This window comes from Anomaloglossus baeobatrachus, chromosome 2 (assembly GCF_048569485.1).
Source record: "Anomaloglossus baeobatrachus isolate aAnoBae1 chromosome 2, aAnoBae1.hap1, whole genome shotgun sequence".
Lineage (NCBI taxonomy): Eukaryota > Metazoa > Chordata > Amphibia > Anura > Aromobatidae > Anomaloglossus > Anomaloglossus baeobatrachus.
Window position 1 is genome coordinate 417182538 of NC_134354.1, and position 13909 is coordinate 417196446.

The window sequence follows — 13909 nt, forward strand, 5'->3', positions numbered from 1 at the left end:
TGCAGGTAAAATATGAATGATGTGCACTCGTTCTGAAATTTGTGGAGAGTGTGTCCAAAAACACTTCATATACATTACATAATGAGCATACGTAGAGTGGGCAACCAGAGTTGCTATGAATAAATTACCTCGTTTTGTGATTCTACATAGTGCAAGTTCTTAGATTATCCGATATACTAAAAACAGTCAATCTATTTCATCACTAGGAGTTTGCCATAAAAATACTAAACATTGTGTAATTATCATGTTGGGTAATAGCTTTATATTGTGACGCTTTCTAATATACTGTAACTCTGGTCATCTCTGCTATATAGCGTATACTATATTTATATATTCTGATATAATAATTCATCCTGTTAATAGATGGATTGCTAATATAGGAATATAAAGTGATTTTCTAATAACACAATTATGGTAATACAAGGATATGATTGTACCTGATCTATAGGAACCTCTACTCTTGTACGTGCATCCTCCTTTACTTCTTGAGCGCCATCTAATTCATGCCGGGTTTCTTTGACTTTAAATACTCCATCAGCGTCTATTAAAAAGAATAAAGCCAAGTTCACCCGTGGACAGACTCTAAAGCGGATGCAGAACTGCAAGTACACAGCAATTTACAGTAGAAGAAAAAAGGTTTTTTAAAGTCCTAAAGTTTATTAGTAAATGCACAAAATGACAATGATAAAGTAGGATCGAACTAAAAGATACACATAATAAAATAAGTTGGAAAAGCATCCTTAATGGGAAAAGGCAACCTTAAATTATTCCTCCTTAATAATGTACAAAGAAAAAGTAATACTCAGGTGAAAAAATGTACAGGTGGATATAATGCAAGTTACTGGCAAAGTAAAAGGCACAATAGCTAATAGGCTCAATAGGCATACATAATAGCTAATAGGAATATTTGCCCTGGTGATTTAAATAAAAATGTACATGACAGGTGCCAATTAGGGATGAGCCGTGGATGTTTGGGTATGCCGAGTTTGACCAGACTTTAGCTAAAAGTTTGGTTTGTTCCTTGAACTTGACCTGAACTTGACCCTGAACTCCATAGAAGTCAATGGGGGCTGAGCGTCTGTGCTGTAAAATGGTTTAATAGTAAGTAAATGAATAAGGTAAACATTTTAAGAGTGCCCCAAAGAGATTGATTTCAAAGTACCCCCACAGAGCCAAAATTGCAAGAGGGCCGCCGCAGAGACTGTTTCCACAGTTCCCCCACAGAGCCAAAATTTCAGCTCCAGTAACATATACTACAGCTGCTGCAGTTAAAAAGCTCGTAGTTGGATCTTGGGATCAAGCTGCCGGTCCGTCGCGAGGCGTGTTACCGCCAGTCCCAGCCCCTTTGCCTTGAGGCGCCTCCTCGATGCTCTTGACTGAGTGTCCCAGAAGCCCAAAGCATTTACTTTGAAAAAATTATTGTTCTAAGCAGGCAGCCATGATCGAATGCTCCAGCTAGGAATAATGGAATAGGCCTCTGGTTCTATTTTGTGGTTTGTCCTAACTGAGGCCATGATTAAGAGGGTACCCAATGGAAGACAAAGCGAAGGAACTGGAGGCACTTTCAGCCACTTAATCTAAAATTGCCTCTATTTGTTCTCACCTTACCATTCGTACAGTAGTACTTGCACCTACAAAATTACACAGAACGTCCTGTCACCTGTCTGCACACAAGGAAGTTGTGTCTTTTGGGAGCATAGCAAGCACAAATCGACCACTTCCTCCACGTGCAACAGTTCCACCACCAGCAGCAGTACTACAGTTAGGTCCAGAAATATTTGGACAGTGACACAAGTTTTGTTATTTTAGCTGTTTACAAAAACATGTTCAGAAATACAATTATATATATAATATGGGCTGAAATTGCACACTCCCAGCTGCAATATGAGAGTTTTCACATCCAAATCGGAGAAAGGGTTTAGGAATCATAGCTCTGTAATGCATAGCCTCCTCTTTCTCAAGGGACCAAAAGTAATTGGACAAGGGACTCTAAGGGCTGCAATTAACTCTGAAGGCGTCTCCCTCGTTAACCTGTAATCAATGAAGTAGTTAAAAGGTCTGGGGTTGATTACAGGTGTGTGGTTTTGCATTTGGAAGCTGTTGCTGTGACCAGACAACATGCGGTCTAAGGAACTCTCAATTGAGGTGAAGCAGAACATCCTGAGGCTGAAAAAAAAGAAAAAATCCATCAGAGAGATAGCAGACATGCTTGGAGTAGCAAAATCAACAGTCGGGTACATCCTGAGAAAAAAGGAATTGACTGGTGAGCTTGGGAACTCAAAAAGGCCTGGGCGTCCACGGATGACAACAGTGGTGGATGATCGCCGCATACTTTCTTTGGTGAAGAAGAACCCGTTAACAACTTCAACTGAAGTCCAGAACACTCTCAGTGAAGTAGGTGTATCTGTCTCTAAGTCAACAGTAAAGAGAAGACTCCATGAAAGTAAATACAAAGGGTTCACATCTAGATGCAAACCATTCGTCAATTCCAAAAATAGACAGGCCAGAGTTAAATTTGCTGAAAAACACCTCATGAAGCCAGCTCAGTTCTGGAAAAGTATTCTATGGACAGATGAGACAAAGATCAACCTGTACCACAATGATGGGAAGAAAAAAGTTTGGAGAAGAAAGGGAACGGCACATGATCCAAGGCACACCACATCCTCTGTAAAACATGGTGGAGGCAACGTGATGGCATGGGCATGCATGGCTTTCAATGGCACTGGGTCACTTGTGTTTATTGATGACATAACAGCAGACAAGAGTAGCCGGATGAATTCTGAAGTGTACCAGGATATACTTTCTGTAACGCCTGGTCCCACCAGACCCCGGGGGGGGGAGCTCTCCCTCACATCTGCCCAGTCCCAGCATGGCTCCCACTTGCTCTCCTGCCCCCACTTCCAGGCAGCGAAGGCCTTCCTCTTACCGGCCCCATGGCTCTGCAGATGCTGCTCCCACTCCTAGGCCTGCTGCAGTCTCCTCCTCACACAGAATTGCTGTAAGTGACTCTAGGCTGCGCACGAGGCTACGCCCCCTTTCTTAAAGTGGCATGCCCCATTTTCTGGAAGTGACCTCAGAGGTCACCTGTTGCCTAATAGGTATTTAAGTTCACCTCCCCCGGCAGCAGGCACCCGAGCAACGCCTCTATTAGTGCATTGCCAGTGTCCAAATCCGTTTGTGCTATTGTTTGTGATCCGTGCATTTGTTACCTGATTCTAATCCTGTGTCTCACCGTAGTGCCATCTATACCATTCCGGCTGTGGACGTCACCATGCCATACCTGCCGTGGACACTATCTATACATACCCGCAGTGGACGTCACCGCTCATACCGACAATGGACGTCACCGTGCCCTACCTGCTGTGGACATTATCTGTACCGTACCTGCTGTGGACGTCACCTGCTGTGAACATCTCCGGTGCCGTTTCCATGTTCTGCCGGCTGTGGACGTCACAACCTTGCTACACCTGGCCCTACACAGACTCCTACTACCGGTTCCTGGCCGCCGTGCATTTAGGCCTTCTGGGGAGGCGCCGCACAGTCCCTGTATAGGGGTTCGCTGCTGGTCGCCTTCTCGGGGGAGTCCGGTGCACGGTCCAGTGGGTCCACCTCCGGACGCTTGCCGCTCCTCGGTGAGCGTAACAGTTTGCTCGGGCCATGGACTCCACCGGGATCAAGGTTAACCCGCTGACTGACCTGCAACAGGAGCTCTCCCGCCAACGCGAGACCCAAGCAAGACTAGTAGCTTACATGAAGTCTGTGGAATCCCGTCTGGCATCCATGCAAACCTCCGGATCCTCCGACGGCTCCCAGTTAAGTGAACTACAGAAGGAACTGTCCCGCCAGCATGAGGCCCAGAGACGCATGGCCGAATATATGGCGTCCGTGGATTCCCGTCTATACGCCCTGCAGAATCCGGCCTCCTCAACAACCCCCGACTCTGCGGGATTACCGACATGCATGTCTCCTTCCCGCCTGGCCTCACCACCCATGTATGGAGGGGATCCCCGTTTGTGGCGCGGTTTCTTAAACCAGTGCTCCCTGCACTTTGAGCTGTCGCCGCTGCAGCGAGCGACTGATCGCTCGAAAATCGCATTTATCATGTCTCATCTGACTGGTCAGGCTCTGGCTTGGATGAATCCGCTCTGGGAGAGGAATAACCCGACCGTTCAAGTCCTGTCCGTCTTTCTGACCACCTTCCATAAGGTGTTCGATGAGCCAGGCCGTCTCTCGTCTACTGCCTTTTCGCTCATGAGAATCCACCAGGGGAATCTCACCGTGGGACAGTATGCAATCGAATTCCGCACTCTGTCCTCCGAACTCAAGTGGAACAATGACGCCTTGGTAGCTGCCTTCTGGGAAGGGTTATCCGGTAAAATCAAGGATGAACTGGCCGGCCGGGATGTACCTACCACCCTGGAAGAGCTGATCTCTCTGGCTAACCGTATTAATCTCCGCTTCCAAGAGCGTGCCAGAGAAGTCACCCGGGCGAAAAGAATCCCACGCCTTGCACCCACCTTCCAGAGGCCGATGTCGCCTCCTTCCACCCGGCCTACTGCTCCGCACGAGCCCATGGAGGTCGATCGCGTCAGTGAGTCCAGACTGCGACAGAGGAATCGGAGAATGGCAGGAGAGTGTTTCTACTGCGGAAGTGCCAAACATCTGATTCAGGACTGTCCAGTAAAGCCGGGAAACTACAGAGCCTAGGGTCCATCGGAGAGGCCACCCTAGGTCATGCCAAGTCCTCTCCTTTTCTCCATGTACCTGTATCCTTGTCCTGTGGTTCCATCCGGTTGTCAGAGCATGCGTTCCTGGATTCAGGCTCTGCCGGGAACTTTATCCAACAAGCCGTGGTGGATCTACACCGGATTCCCGTCCGATGTCTTGCTACCCCCATCAGTCTTTCTTCCGTGGATGGAAAACCGCTATCCGAACCCATCCGGTACATCACGGAGAACTGTACTATGCAAGTGGGGCTGCTACACTCTGAGACCATCACCTTCCATGTACTCCCTGGCATGACACATGCCCTACTACTGGGAATACCCTGGCTTCGGTCACACAAGCCAGTACTGGACTGGGATTCCGGAGACATCCTGCAATGGGGTGCGTCTTGCCACAGCAACTACCTGAAACCAGTGCATCCTCTGCACCGACCCGTTGAACCGGTCACGCTTCCCGGGTTACCCCCTGCCTATTGGGCCTATGCCGATGTCTTTGACAAGAAGGAGGCTGAGACGTTGCCGCCACACAGACCCTACGATTGTCCCATCGACCTGCTCCCCGGGGCAACCCCTCCGCGTGGGCGCATCTATCCTCTGTCCCGAGAAGAGACCCAAGCCATGTCTGATTACATAAAGGAAAATCTAGCACGAGGCTTCATCCAAAAATCCTCCTCTCCTGCCGGAGCGGGTTTCTTCTTTGTGGGAAAAAAGGACGGGGGTCTACGGCCTTGCATTGACTACCGCGGATTGAATAAGATCACGGTGAAGAACAGATACCCGCTACCCCTGATACCGGAACTGTTTGACCGCTTTCAAGGTGCCAAGATCTTCTCCAAATTAGATCTCCGGGGTGCGTACAATCTGGTCCGCATTCGGTCGGGAGACGAATGGAAGACCGCGTTCAACACTCGGGATGGGCACTATGAATATCGAGTGATGCCCTTCGGGCTCAGTAACGCTCCAGCGGTCTTCCAGGAGTTCGTGAACGACGTCTTCCGTGATCTTCTATACACCTGTGTAGTCGTGTATTTGGACGACATCCTTATCTTCTCTCCGGACTTGCATACCCATCGAAGACATGTCCGTCTTGTCCTGCGGAGATTGAGAGAGAATCGCCTTTATGCCAAACTCGAGAAATGCCTGTTTGAGCAGACCTCGCTACCCTTCCTTGGCCATATAGTCTCTGATACCGGCCTGAAGATGGACCCTGATAAAGTATCAGACGTACTAAATTGGTCCCGTCCGGAAGGGTTAAAGGCTATCCAGCGATTCCTGGGATTCGCCAACTATTACCGGCAATTCATTCCACACTTCTCGTCTCTGGTGCGTCTCATAACCTCTCTCACTCACAAAGGGGAAAACCCAAAGAAATGGACCCTGGAAGCTGAAGAATCGTTCCTGTCCCTTAAACGAGCCTTCGCTTCTGCTCCAGCCTTACACAGACCCGACACGAACAAGCCGTTTATTCTTGAGGTAGATGCCTCCTCATCCGGAGCCGGTGCGGTTCTTACACAGAATACGTCAGAGGGTAAGACAGTAACCTGTGGCTTCTTTTCTAAGGCTTTCTCCCCAGCAGAACGAAACTACTCAATCGGAGACCGTGAGTTGCTGGCAGTCAAGCTGGCCCTGGAAGAATGGCGATACCTGCTGGAAGGGTCATTGCATCCAGTTACCATCTATACTGACCACAAGAATCTGGCATATCTCCAGACAGCCCACAGGCTAAACCCCCGACAGGCCCGATGGTCATTATTCTTCGCCTGCTTTGATTTTGTTCTGCATTTCCGTTCAGCCGAGAAGAACCTGAAGGCCGATGCGCTGTCTCGATCATTCCTGTTAGAGGATCAGGAAGATGAACCTCGGCACATCATTGAACCTTCCAAGCTAATGGCGGCACCAGTTGACATGCACCACCTTCCTCCCGGTAAGACGTTTGTTGCTGAGGTCGATAGAGAACGTGTACTCCAGTGGGGACACTCTTTCCGAATAGCAGGTCACGTGGGTCAAAAAAAATCTCTGCAATTGATATCCCGATATTACTGGTGGCCAGGGCTACGTCGAGACTTCCAGGACTTTTGTTCATCCTGTTCCTCCTGTGCCCGGAACAAGGTCCCGAAGACTCTTCCGGCGGGCCCTTTGCTTCCTTTACCCGTACCATCCGCTCCATGGCAACATATCGGCATGGATTTCATCACGGACCTGCCAAAATCGTCTGGCTGCACAGTCATCTGGGTGGTGGTGGACCGGTTCGCCAAGATGGCCCACTTCACACCACTCTCCGGGCTACCGTCCGCTCCGGTTCTTGCTGAATTATTCATTCAACATATCTTCCGGCTTCACGGCTTGCCTCTCCATATCGTGTCCGACAGAGGGGTCCAGTTCACCGCTCGGTTTTGGAGAGCAGTCTGCAAGATGATGGATGTGGAATTGGACTTTTCTTCTGCCTACCACCCTCAGTCCAATGGGCAAGAGAGCGCATTAACCAAGTCCTGACTAACTATCTCCGCCACTTCGTGGACGAACACCACAGCAACTGGGTCAAACTGCTTCCATGGGCCGAGTTCTCCTATAACAACCATGAAAGTGAGTCCTCTGCTAAATCTCCGTTCCAGGTGGTGTATGGACAGCGACCCAAAGTGCCGTGTCCTGTGACATGTTCCTCAGGCAACCCTGCAGCTGATGACCTCATGAGGTCCTTCTCCGCCGTCTGGGCTGAGACCAAGTCGGCTCTGGAACGGTCCTCTGTCCGCATGAAGAAACACGCTGACAAGAACCGTCTGGATGTTCCTTTCTTCCGACCCGGAGATAAAGTCTGGCTCTCGTCTAAGTATGTCCGCCTGAAACAGCCGTCTTACAAGCTGGGTCCCCGCTTCATTGGTCCCTTTGAAGTGCTCCGACGGATCAATGAGGTGTCCTACAAGTTGAAGCTGCCGTCGACGCTTCGCATCCCGAACTCCTTCCATGTGTCCCTCCTCAAGCCGGTGGTCCTGAGCCGTTTCCACAGTGATCCTGGGGCTTCGCCTCCTCCTGTTGGTGATGATGACATCTATGAGGTAAAAGCCATCCTTGCGGCTAAGGAGGTCTGAGGTAAAACCTACTATCTGGTGGACTGGAAAGGGTTCGGTCCTGAGGAGAGGACGTGGGTACCTGTGGAGGACCTGGATGCTCCTCGTCTCCTCCGGAGCTTCCTGAGGGGGAGGGGGCTTCAGGGGGGGGTACTGTAACGCCTGGTCCCACCAGACCCCGGGGGGGGAGCTCTCCCTCACATCTGCCCAGTCCCAGCATGGCTCCCACGTGCACTCCTGCCCCCACTCCCAGGCAGCGAAGGCCTTCCTCTTACCGGCCCCATGGCTCTGCAGATGCTGCTCCCACTCCTAGGCCTGCTGCAGTCTCCTCCTCACACAGAATTGCTGTAAGTGACTCTAGGCTGCGCGCGAGGCTACGCCCCCTTTCTTAAAGTGGCATGCCCCATTTTCTGGAAGTGACCTCAGAGGTCACCTGTTGCCTAATAGGTATTTAAGTTCACCTCCCCCGGCAGCAGGCGCCCGAGCAACGCCTCTATTAGTGCATTGCCAGTGTCCAAATCCGTTTGTGCTATTGTTTGTGATCCGTGCATTTGTTACCTGATTCTAATCCTGTGTCTCACCGTAGTGCCATCTATACCATTCAAGCTGTGGACGTCACCACTTATACCTACCATGGACGTCACCGTGCCATACCTGCCGTGGACACTATCTATACATACCCGCAGTGGACGTCACCACTCATACCGACAGTGGACGTCACCGTGCCCTACCTGCTGTGGACATTATCTGTACCGTACCTGCTGTGGACGTCACCTGCTGTGAACATCTCCGGTGCCGTTTCCGTGTTCTGCCGGCTGTGGACGTCACAACCTTGCTACACCTGGCCCTACAGAGACTCCTACTACCGGTTCCTGGCCGCCGTGCATTTAGGCCTTCTGGGGAGGCGCCGCACAGTCCCTGTATAGGGGTTCGCTGCTGGTCGCCTTCTCGGGGGAGTTCGGTGCACGGTCCAGTGGGACCACCTCCGGACGCTCGCCGCTCCTCGGTGAGCGTAACACTTTCAGCCCAGATTCAGCCAAATGCCGCAAAGTTGATCGGACGGCGCTTCATAGTACAGATGGACAATGACCCCAAGCATACAGCAAAAGCTACCCAGGAGTTCATGAGTGCAAAAAAGTGGAACATTCTGCAATGGCCAAGTCAATCACCAGATCTTAACCCAATTGAGCATGCATTTCACTTGCTCAAATCCAGACTTAAGACAGAAAGACCCACAAACAAGCAAGACCTGAAGGCTGCGGCTGTAAAGGCCTGGCAAAGCATTAAGAAGGAGGAAACCCAGCGTTTGGTGATGTCCATGGGTTCCAGACTTAAAGCAGTGATTGCCTCCAAAGGATTCGCAACAAATATTGAAAATAAAAATATTTTGTTTGGGTTTGGTTTATTTGTCCAATTACTTTTGACCTCCTAAAATGTGGAGTGTTTGTAAAGAAATGTGTACAATTCCTACAATTTCTATCAGATATTTTTGTTCAAACCTTCAAATTAAACGTTACAATCTGCACTTGAGTTCTGTTGTAGAGGTTTCATTTCAAATCCAATGTGGTGGCATGCAGAGCCCAACTCGCGAAAATTGTGTCACTGTCCAAATATTTCTGGACCTAACTGTACATTCACATCCCATATTTGATACTCTCCTCATTCTTTGCAACCCAAAGACTGCAGAGTATTACATGGCTTGCATACAGACAGAGTGCCCAGTAGATCATTTTACTGCCTGTTTTCACAGTTCCCCCACAGAACCAAAATTTCAGCTCCAGTAGTGTCAACTACAAGTGCTGCAATTGAAAAGCTTGTAGTTAAATTTGGGATCGAGCTGGCATTGCACTGCGAGGGTTATGCGGGCGTCACACGAGATGATATATCGTGCGATATGTCGGCGGGGTCACGTCATAAGTGACGCACATCCGGCATCGTTTGATATATCATAGCGTGTGACAGCTACGAGCGACGGTGAACAAGCAAAAATACTCACCTTATTGTTGCTCGTTGACACGTCGCTCATTTTCAAAAAGTCGTTTCTTCTTCTGTGCGCCGGTTGTTAATCGTTCCCGAGGCAGCACACATCGCTCCGTGTGACACCCCGGGAACGATTAACACAGCTTACCTGCGTCCCGCCGGCAAGGCGGAAGGAAGGAGGTGGTCGGGATGGTTACGTCCCGCTCATCTCCGCCCCTCCGCTTCTATTGGCCAGCCGCTGTGTGACATCGCTATGACGCCGAACGTCCAACCCCCTTCAGTAAGTGGATGTTCGGCGCCCACAGCGACGTCGCTTGGCAGGTAAGTGCCTGTGACGGGGGTTTAACGACTTTGTGCGCCACGGGCAACTAAACTAGATCGTACCGTGTGACGCCCGCATTAGAGTTTTTCCACAGAGCATTTTAATAGTGCACCTACAGGGTCTGTTTTCAGAGTTCACTCAGACAGTCAAAATTGGAAAAGTTCTTCCCATCAACCCACAATGTTAAAATTGCCCCATACAGTTCCTGTTTTCAGAGTTCCCCCCACACAGCCAAAATTGGAAGAGTTTCCCCAGAGAGTGCACAAAACCCATTTAAAATAACTTCCAATAACAGAAAAAAATTGTCTTGCAGAGGTCAGAATGGAGAAGAAGATTGAAAAGGAGGTGGAAGTGGCGGTGTAGGTGGAAGAGGTGGAGGAAGAGGTAGCCAACATTATTTTTTGTTATTTTTTTTGTTTATTCTATTTTAGTATTTTTTATTTGGGGAGGCCCCAAATATATAACGAACCAACTGCGGTGGAGTATCACAATGACTGGGTGCTGCTGGTATACTTCTCTAGTCAGCCAAAGGTAAAGACAAGTCCTATGGGATTCATTTTAATGAATGGGAGGTTGCCCACGTTGACTGTGGACAGGCAGATGTGCCTGTTGTTACACCCCGTGCAATTTTAAACAGAAGTTTCAACAGTATTGGTGACTTTATCCTCTACCTTGTGCTTCCACTGAGCCCCCGCTGTCAGGTGGAAACACCATCAGTAGTGCGTCCACAAGCGTGCACTTGTATTTCCGCATTTTTCCATCACACTGCTCCAGTGACGGAAGTAAGGATGGCACATTGTCCCGCAGGATGACCACCCAGTAATCAGTACTGTTAAGAATCTGCGCAACACGCAGGTTGTTGCACAGGTACTACAAGTATTCGCTCATGTGCCAGGTTGCCCAGAGCCAATGACAAGCTGTCCTTGGTGAAAGGTGTATTGTCTGTGTCCTCTGTATCTTCCCAGCCATGCTCCAGTGATGCCAATTAGCTGCTTTGGATGCCACCCCACTGTGCACACCATTCCTCCTACTCCTTGAAAATTGTTCCCGTGGGTGAACAGATGTGCACCTGACCGCTGTTGGAACAGGAACCCACCCAATGAGCCATATGTAGATCACTGGCCTGATAATCATATGAATGGTCCCTGTTCTTCCTCCTCTTCCTTCTGTGCCAACACCTCATCCATCATTACCTGAAGCATTTTTCCAAGGAGGTATATAAGTGGCATAGTAATGCCTAGGATGGAGTCATCAGTGCTGCCTATGTTTGTGGATTACTGGAAGCAGCACAACATGGCATACACATCCTGCATGGAGGCATACACATCCTGCATGGAGGCATACACGTCCTGCATTGAGGCCCACTTGTTGGTCATGAAGTGTTGTTCCACTGAGCGACTCCCTTGTCATGCTATACTTGAAACTCCCCTACCCCCTACTGCTCACACAGTCTCTCCAGCATATGCAATCTGGAGTTCCAGCTTTTGGGTATGTAACATATGAGGCAGTGAGAAAAAAGGCAGATGTTACACTTCAGCACAGACAGATGATCGGCAGCATGGTGAGAACATGAAAATCGTGCAGACAACCCACAAAGCTCTGACATCTTTGGGTAATTTTTCAGAAACCTCTGCCCTACCAAATTCAGCACATGTGCCAGTCAAGGTATATGCGTCACACCGGCTAGGCACAGAGCTCCTATGAGATTTCGCCCATTATCATATACCACCAGGTTGGGCAGGAGGTACAGTGGCACCAACCACTTATCGGTCTGTTGCTTGATCCCCTTCCACAGATCCTTGGCCGTGTGGATTTATTTTCCCCAAACAGATGAGTGTCAGAACAGTCTTCTGTAGTTTCCCCCTGGCTGCACTGCAGTTGGTCATGCAGGTATTAAGCTGGATGAGTAGGACGAGGAGGACGCGGCATAGAAAGAGGAGGCAACACGGACAAAGAAATGTCCAGCAATCCTTGGTGATGGTATGAAATACGTGAAAACACTCTCCGCCTCAGGCTCAGCCACCACTACATTTACTTAGTGGGCAGTTATTGTGATATAACATCCCTGCCCGTGCTTACTGCTCCACGTATCGGTCATTATGTGGACATTGCCTCTGATGAAATTGAGCAGTGCACACCTGATGGGGTGCAGAGCAGTGATGGCCCGCCTGGAAAAGTAGTGGCCGCTTTGAACCATGTACTGTGAGACAGTCACCGGCATACGTTTTTTTTGTTTTTTTTTTAATTTAAACTGTCTGTCTCCATCAGTCTGAATAGCAGCATTTTAAAATGCCAAGAACTTTGATCTGATGCCATTCAGAACCAGGGCTCGTGGGTGAGTAGGGGTACTTCCTCTTTCTCTCCAGTGTTTGAAGGATAGACAGCTGAACGCTTCCATGGGACAGTGTGCAGATGCTCAGTGACAGTGCTGGTGATGGTGCTGTCACTTCCTCTCTTTGTGGGGAGTCAGATAGCGCTATTGTTCGGGAGGGAGAGGAAGAAGCCAAGACCACAGAAGAAGAGGCACCAGACACACTCATCCCTACTGCCAACATCTCAACTGCACAAAATAAAAAGGTTACATATAATTAGCAAACCCTAGGTGTTAATATGCTAATACCAACTGTATAATGGGAAATGAACGCAAGTGTCAAAATCGCACCAGAACCTAAATGGAAAAATGCATATAACAAAGCTTACCTTAATTGCTAAATGCTACATATACAGTACCTTGAGACATGATGACAGACAAACACCAGGGAAAGAGCAGGAGAAAATGCAGATACCTCGATGCCTGTTTCATCAACACTGGCACCATCAGGAAATATTGTGCCTTTTACTTAATTTTTCATCTAATACTTTGACAGTAATTTGCATTATATTCCCCTATACTTTTTTTTCCACCTGATTATTATATTTTCTTTGTACATTATCAAGGAGGAATAATTTAAGGGGGAAGGTGTGCGTTTTTACATTAAGGATGTTTTTTTCTCCATCTCAATCCCTTATGTGTATCTAGTCTGATCCTACATCACCATTAATTCATATTGTCTATTTATTCATTAAAAGGAACCTGTCACCACTTTTTTGGCCTATAATCTGCGGCCTCCACCACCGGGCTCTTATATACAGCATTCTAACATACTGTACATAAGAGCCCAGGCCGGGGGTATAACATAAAAAACACTTTATAATACTCACCTAACGGTCGCGCGGTTGGCCTTATGGGTGTCTCCATTGTCCAGTGCCGGCGCCTCCCCTTTCGGCCATCTTTGTCCTTTTTCTGAAGCCTGTGTGCATGACGCGTCTACGTCATACACACTCGCCGATACAGCGCAGGCGCACTAGAATACTTTGATCTGCCCTGCTCAGGATCTGAATGCCGTCGAGTGTGGATGACTTCGGACCCGTCATGCACCGCGGCTAAAGAAGGAGCACAAAGATGGCCAAAAGAGGCGGCACCGGCATCGGAGATGCCCATAAGGCCCACCGCTCGACCATTAGGTAAGTATTATAAAGTGTTTTTTATGTTATACCCTCGGCCTGGGCTCTTATATACAGCATGTTAGAATGCTGTATATAAGAGCCCGGTGATGGTGGCCGCAGCTTATAGGCCAAAAAAGTGGTGACAGGTTCCCTTTAACACACTTTATGCACTTTATTACAAATTGGTATCCCTTATTATTTTTGTCTCTTGGGGAAATTATTTATTGTTTCATTTGTCATATTTCCCATCCTATCTGTCTGCAGATTTGTCACAAATTTGTAACCAAATACCCAGCGGACATTTTTTTGTAAAGTGTGAACATAGCCTTAAT

General features: G+C 48.7%; 1 protein-coding gene across 1 annotated transcript in view; it reads right to left on the bottom strand.

Moving 5' to 3' along the window:
- DCDC2B (doublecortin domain containing 2B) overlaps window positions 1–13909 on the bottom strand; it is a 66629-nt gene that overhangs the window by 25975 nt on the left and 26745 nt on the right. Inside the window, exon 9 of the mRNA XM_075334137.1 lies at window positions 438–541. Within this exon, the coding sequence (XP_075190252.1) occupies window positions 438–541 (104 nt within the window). The remainder of the gene's footprint in view (window positions 1–437; window positions 542–13909) is intronic.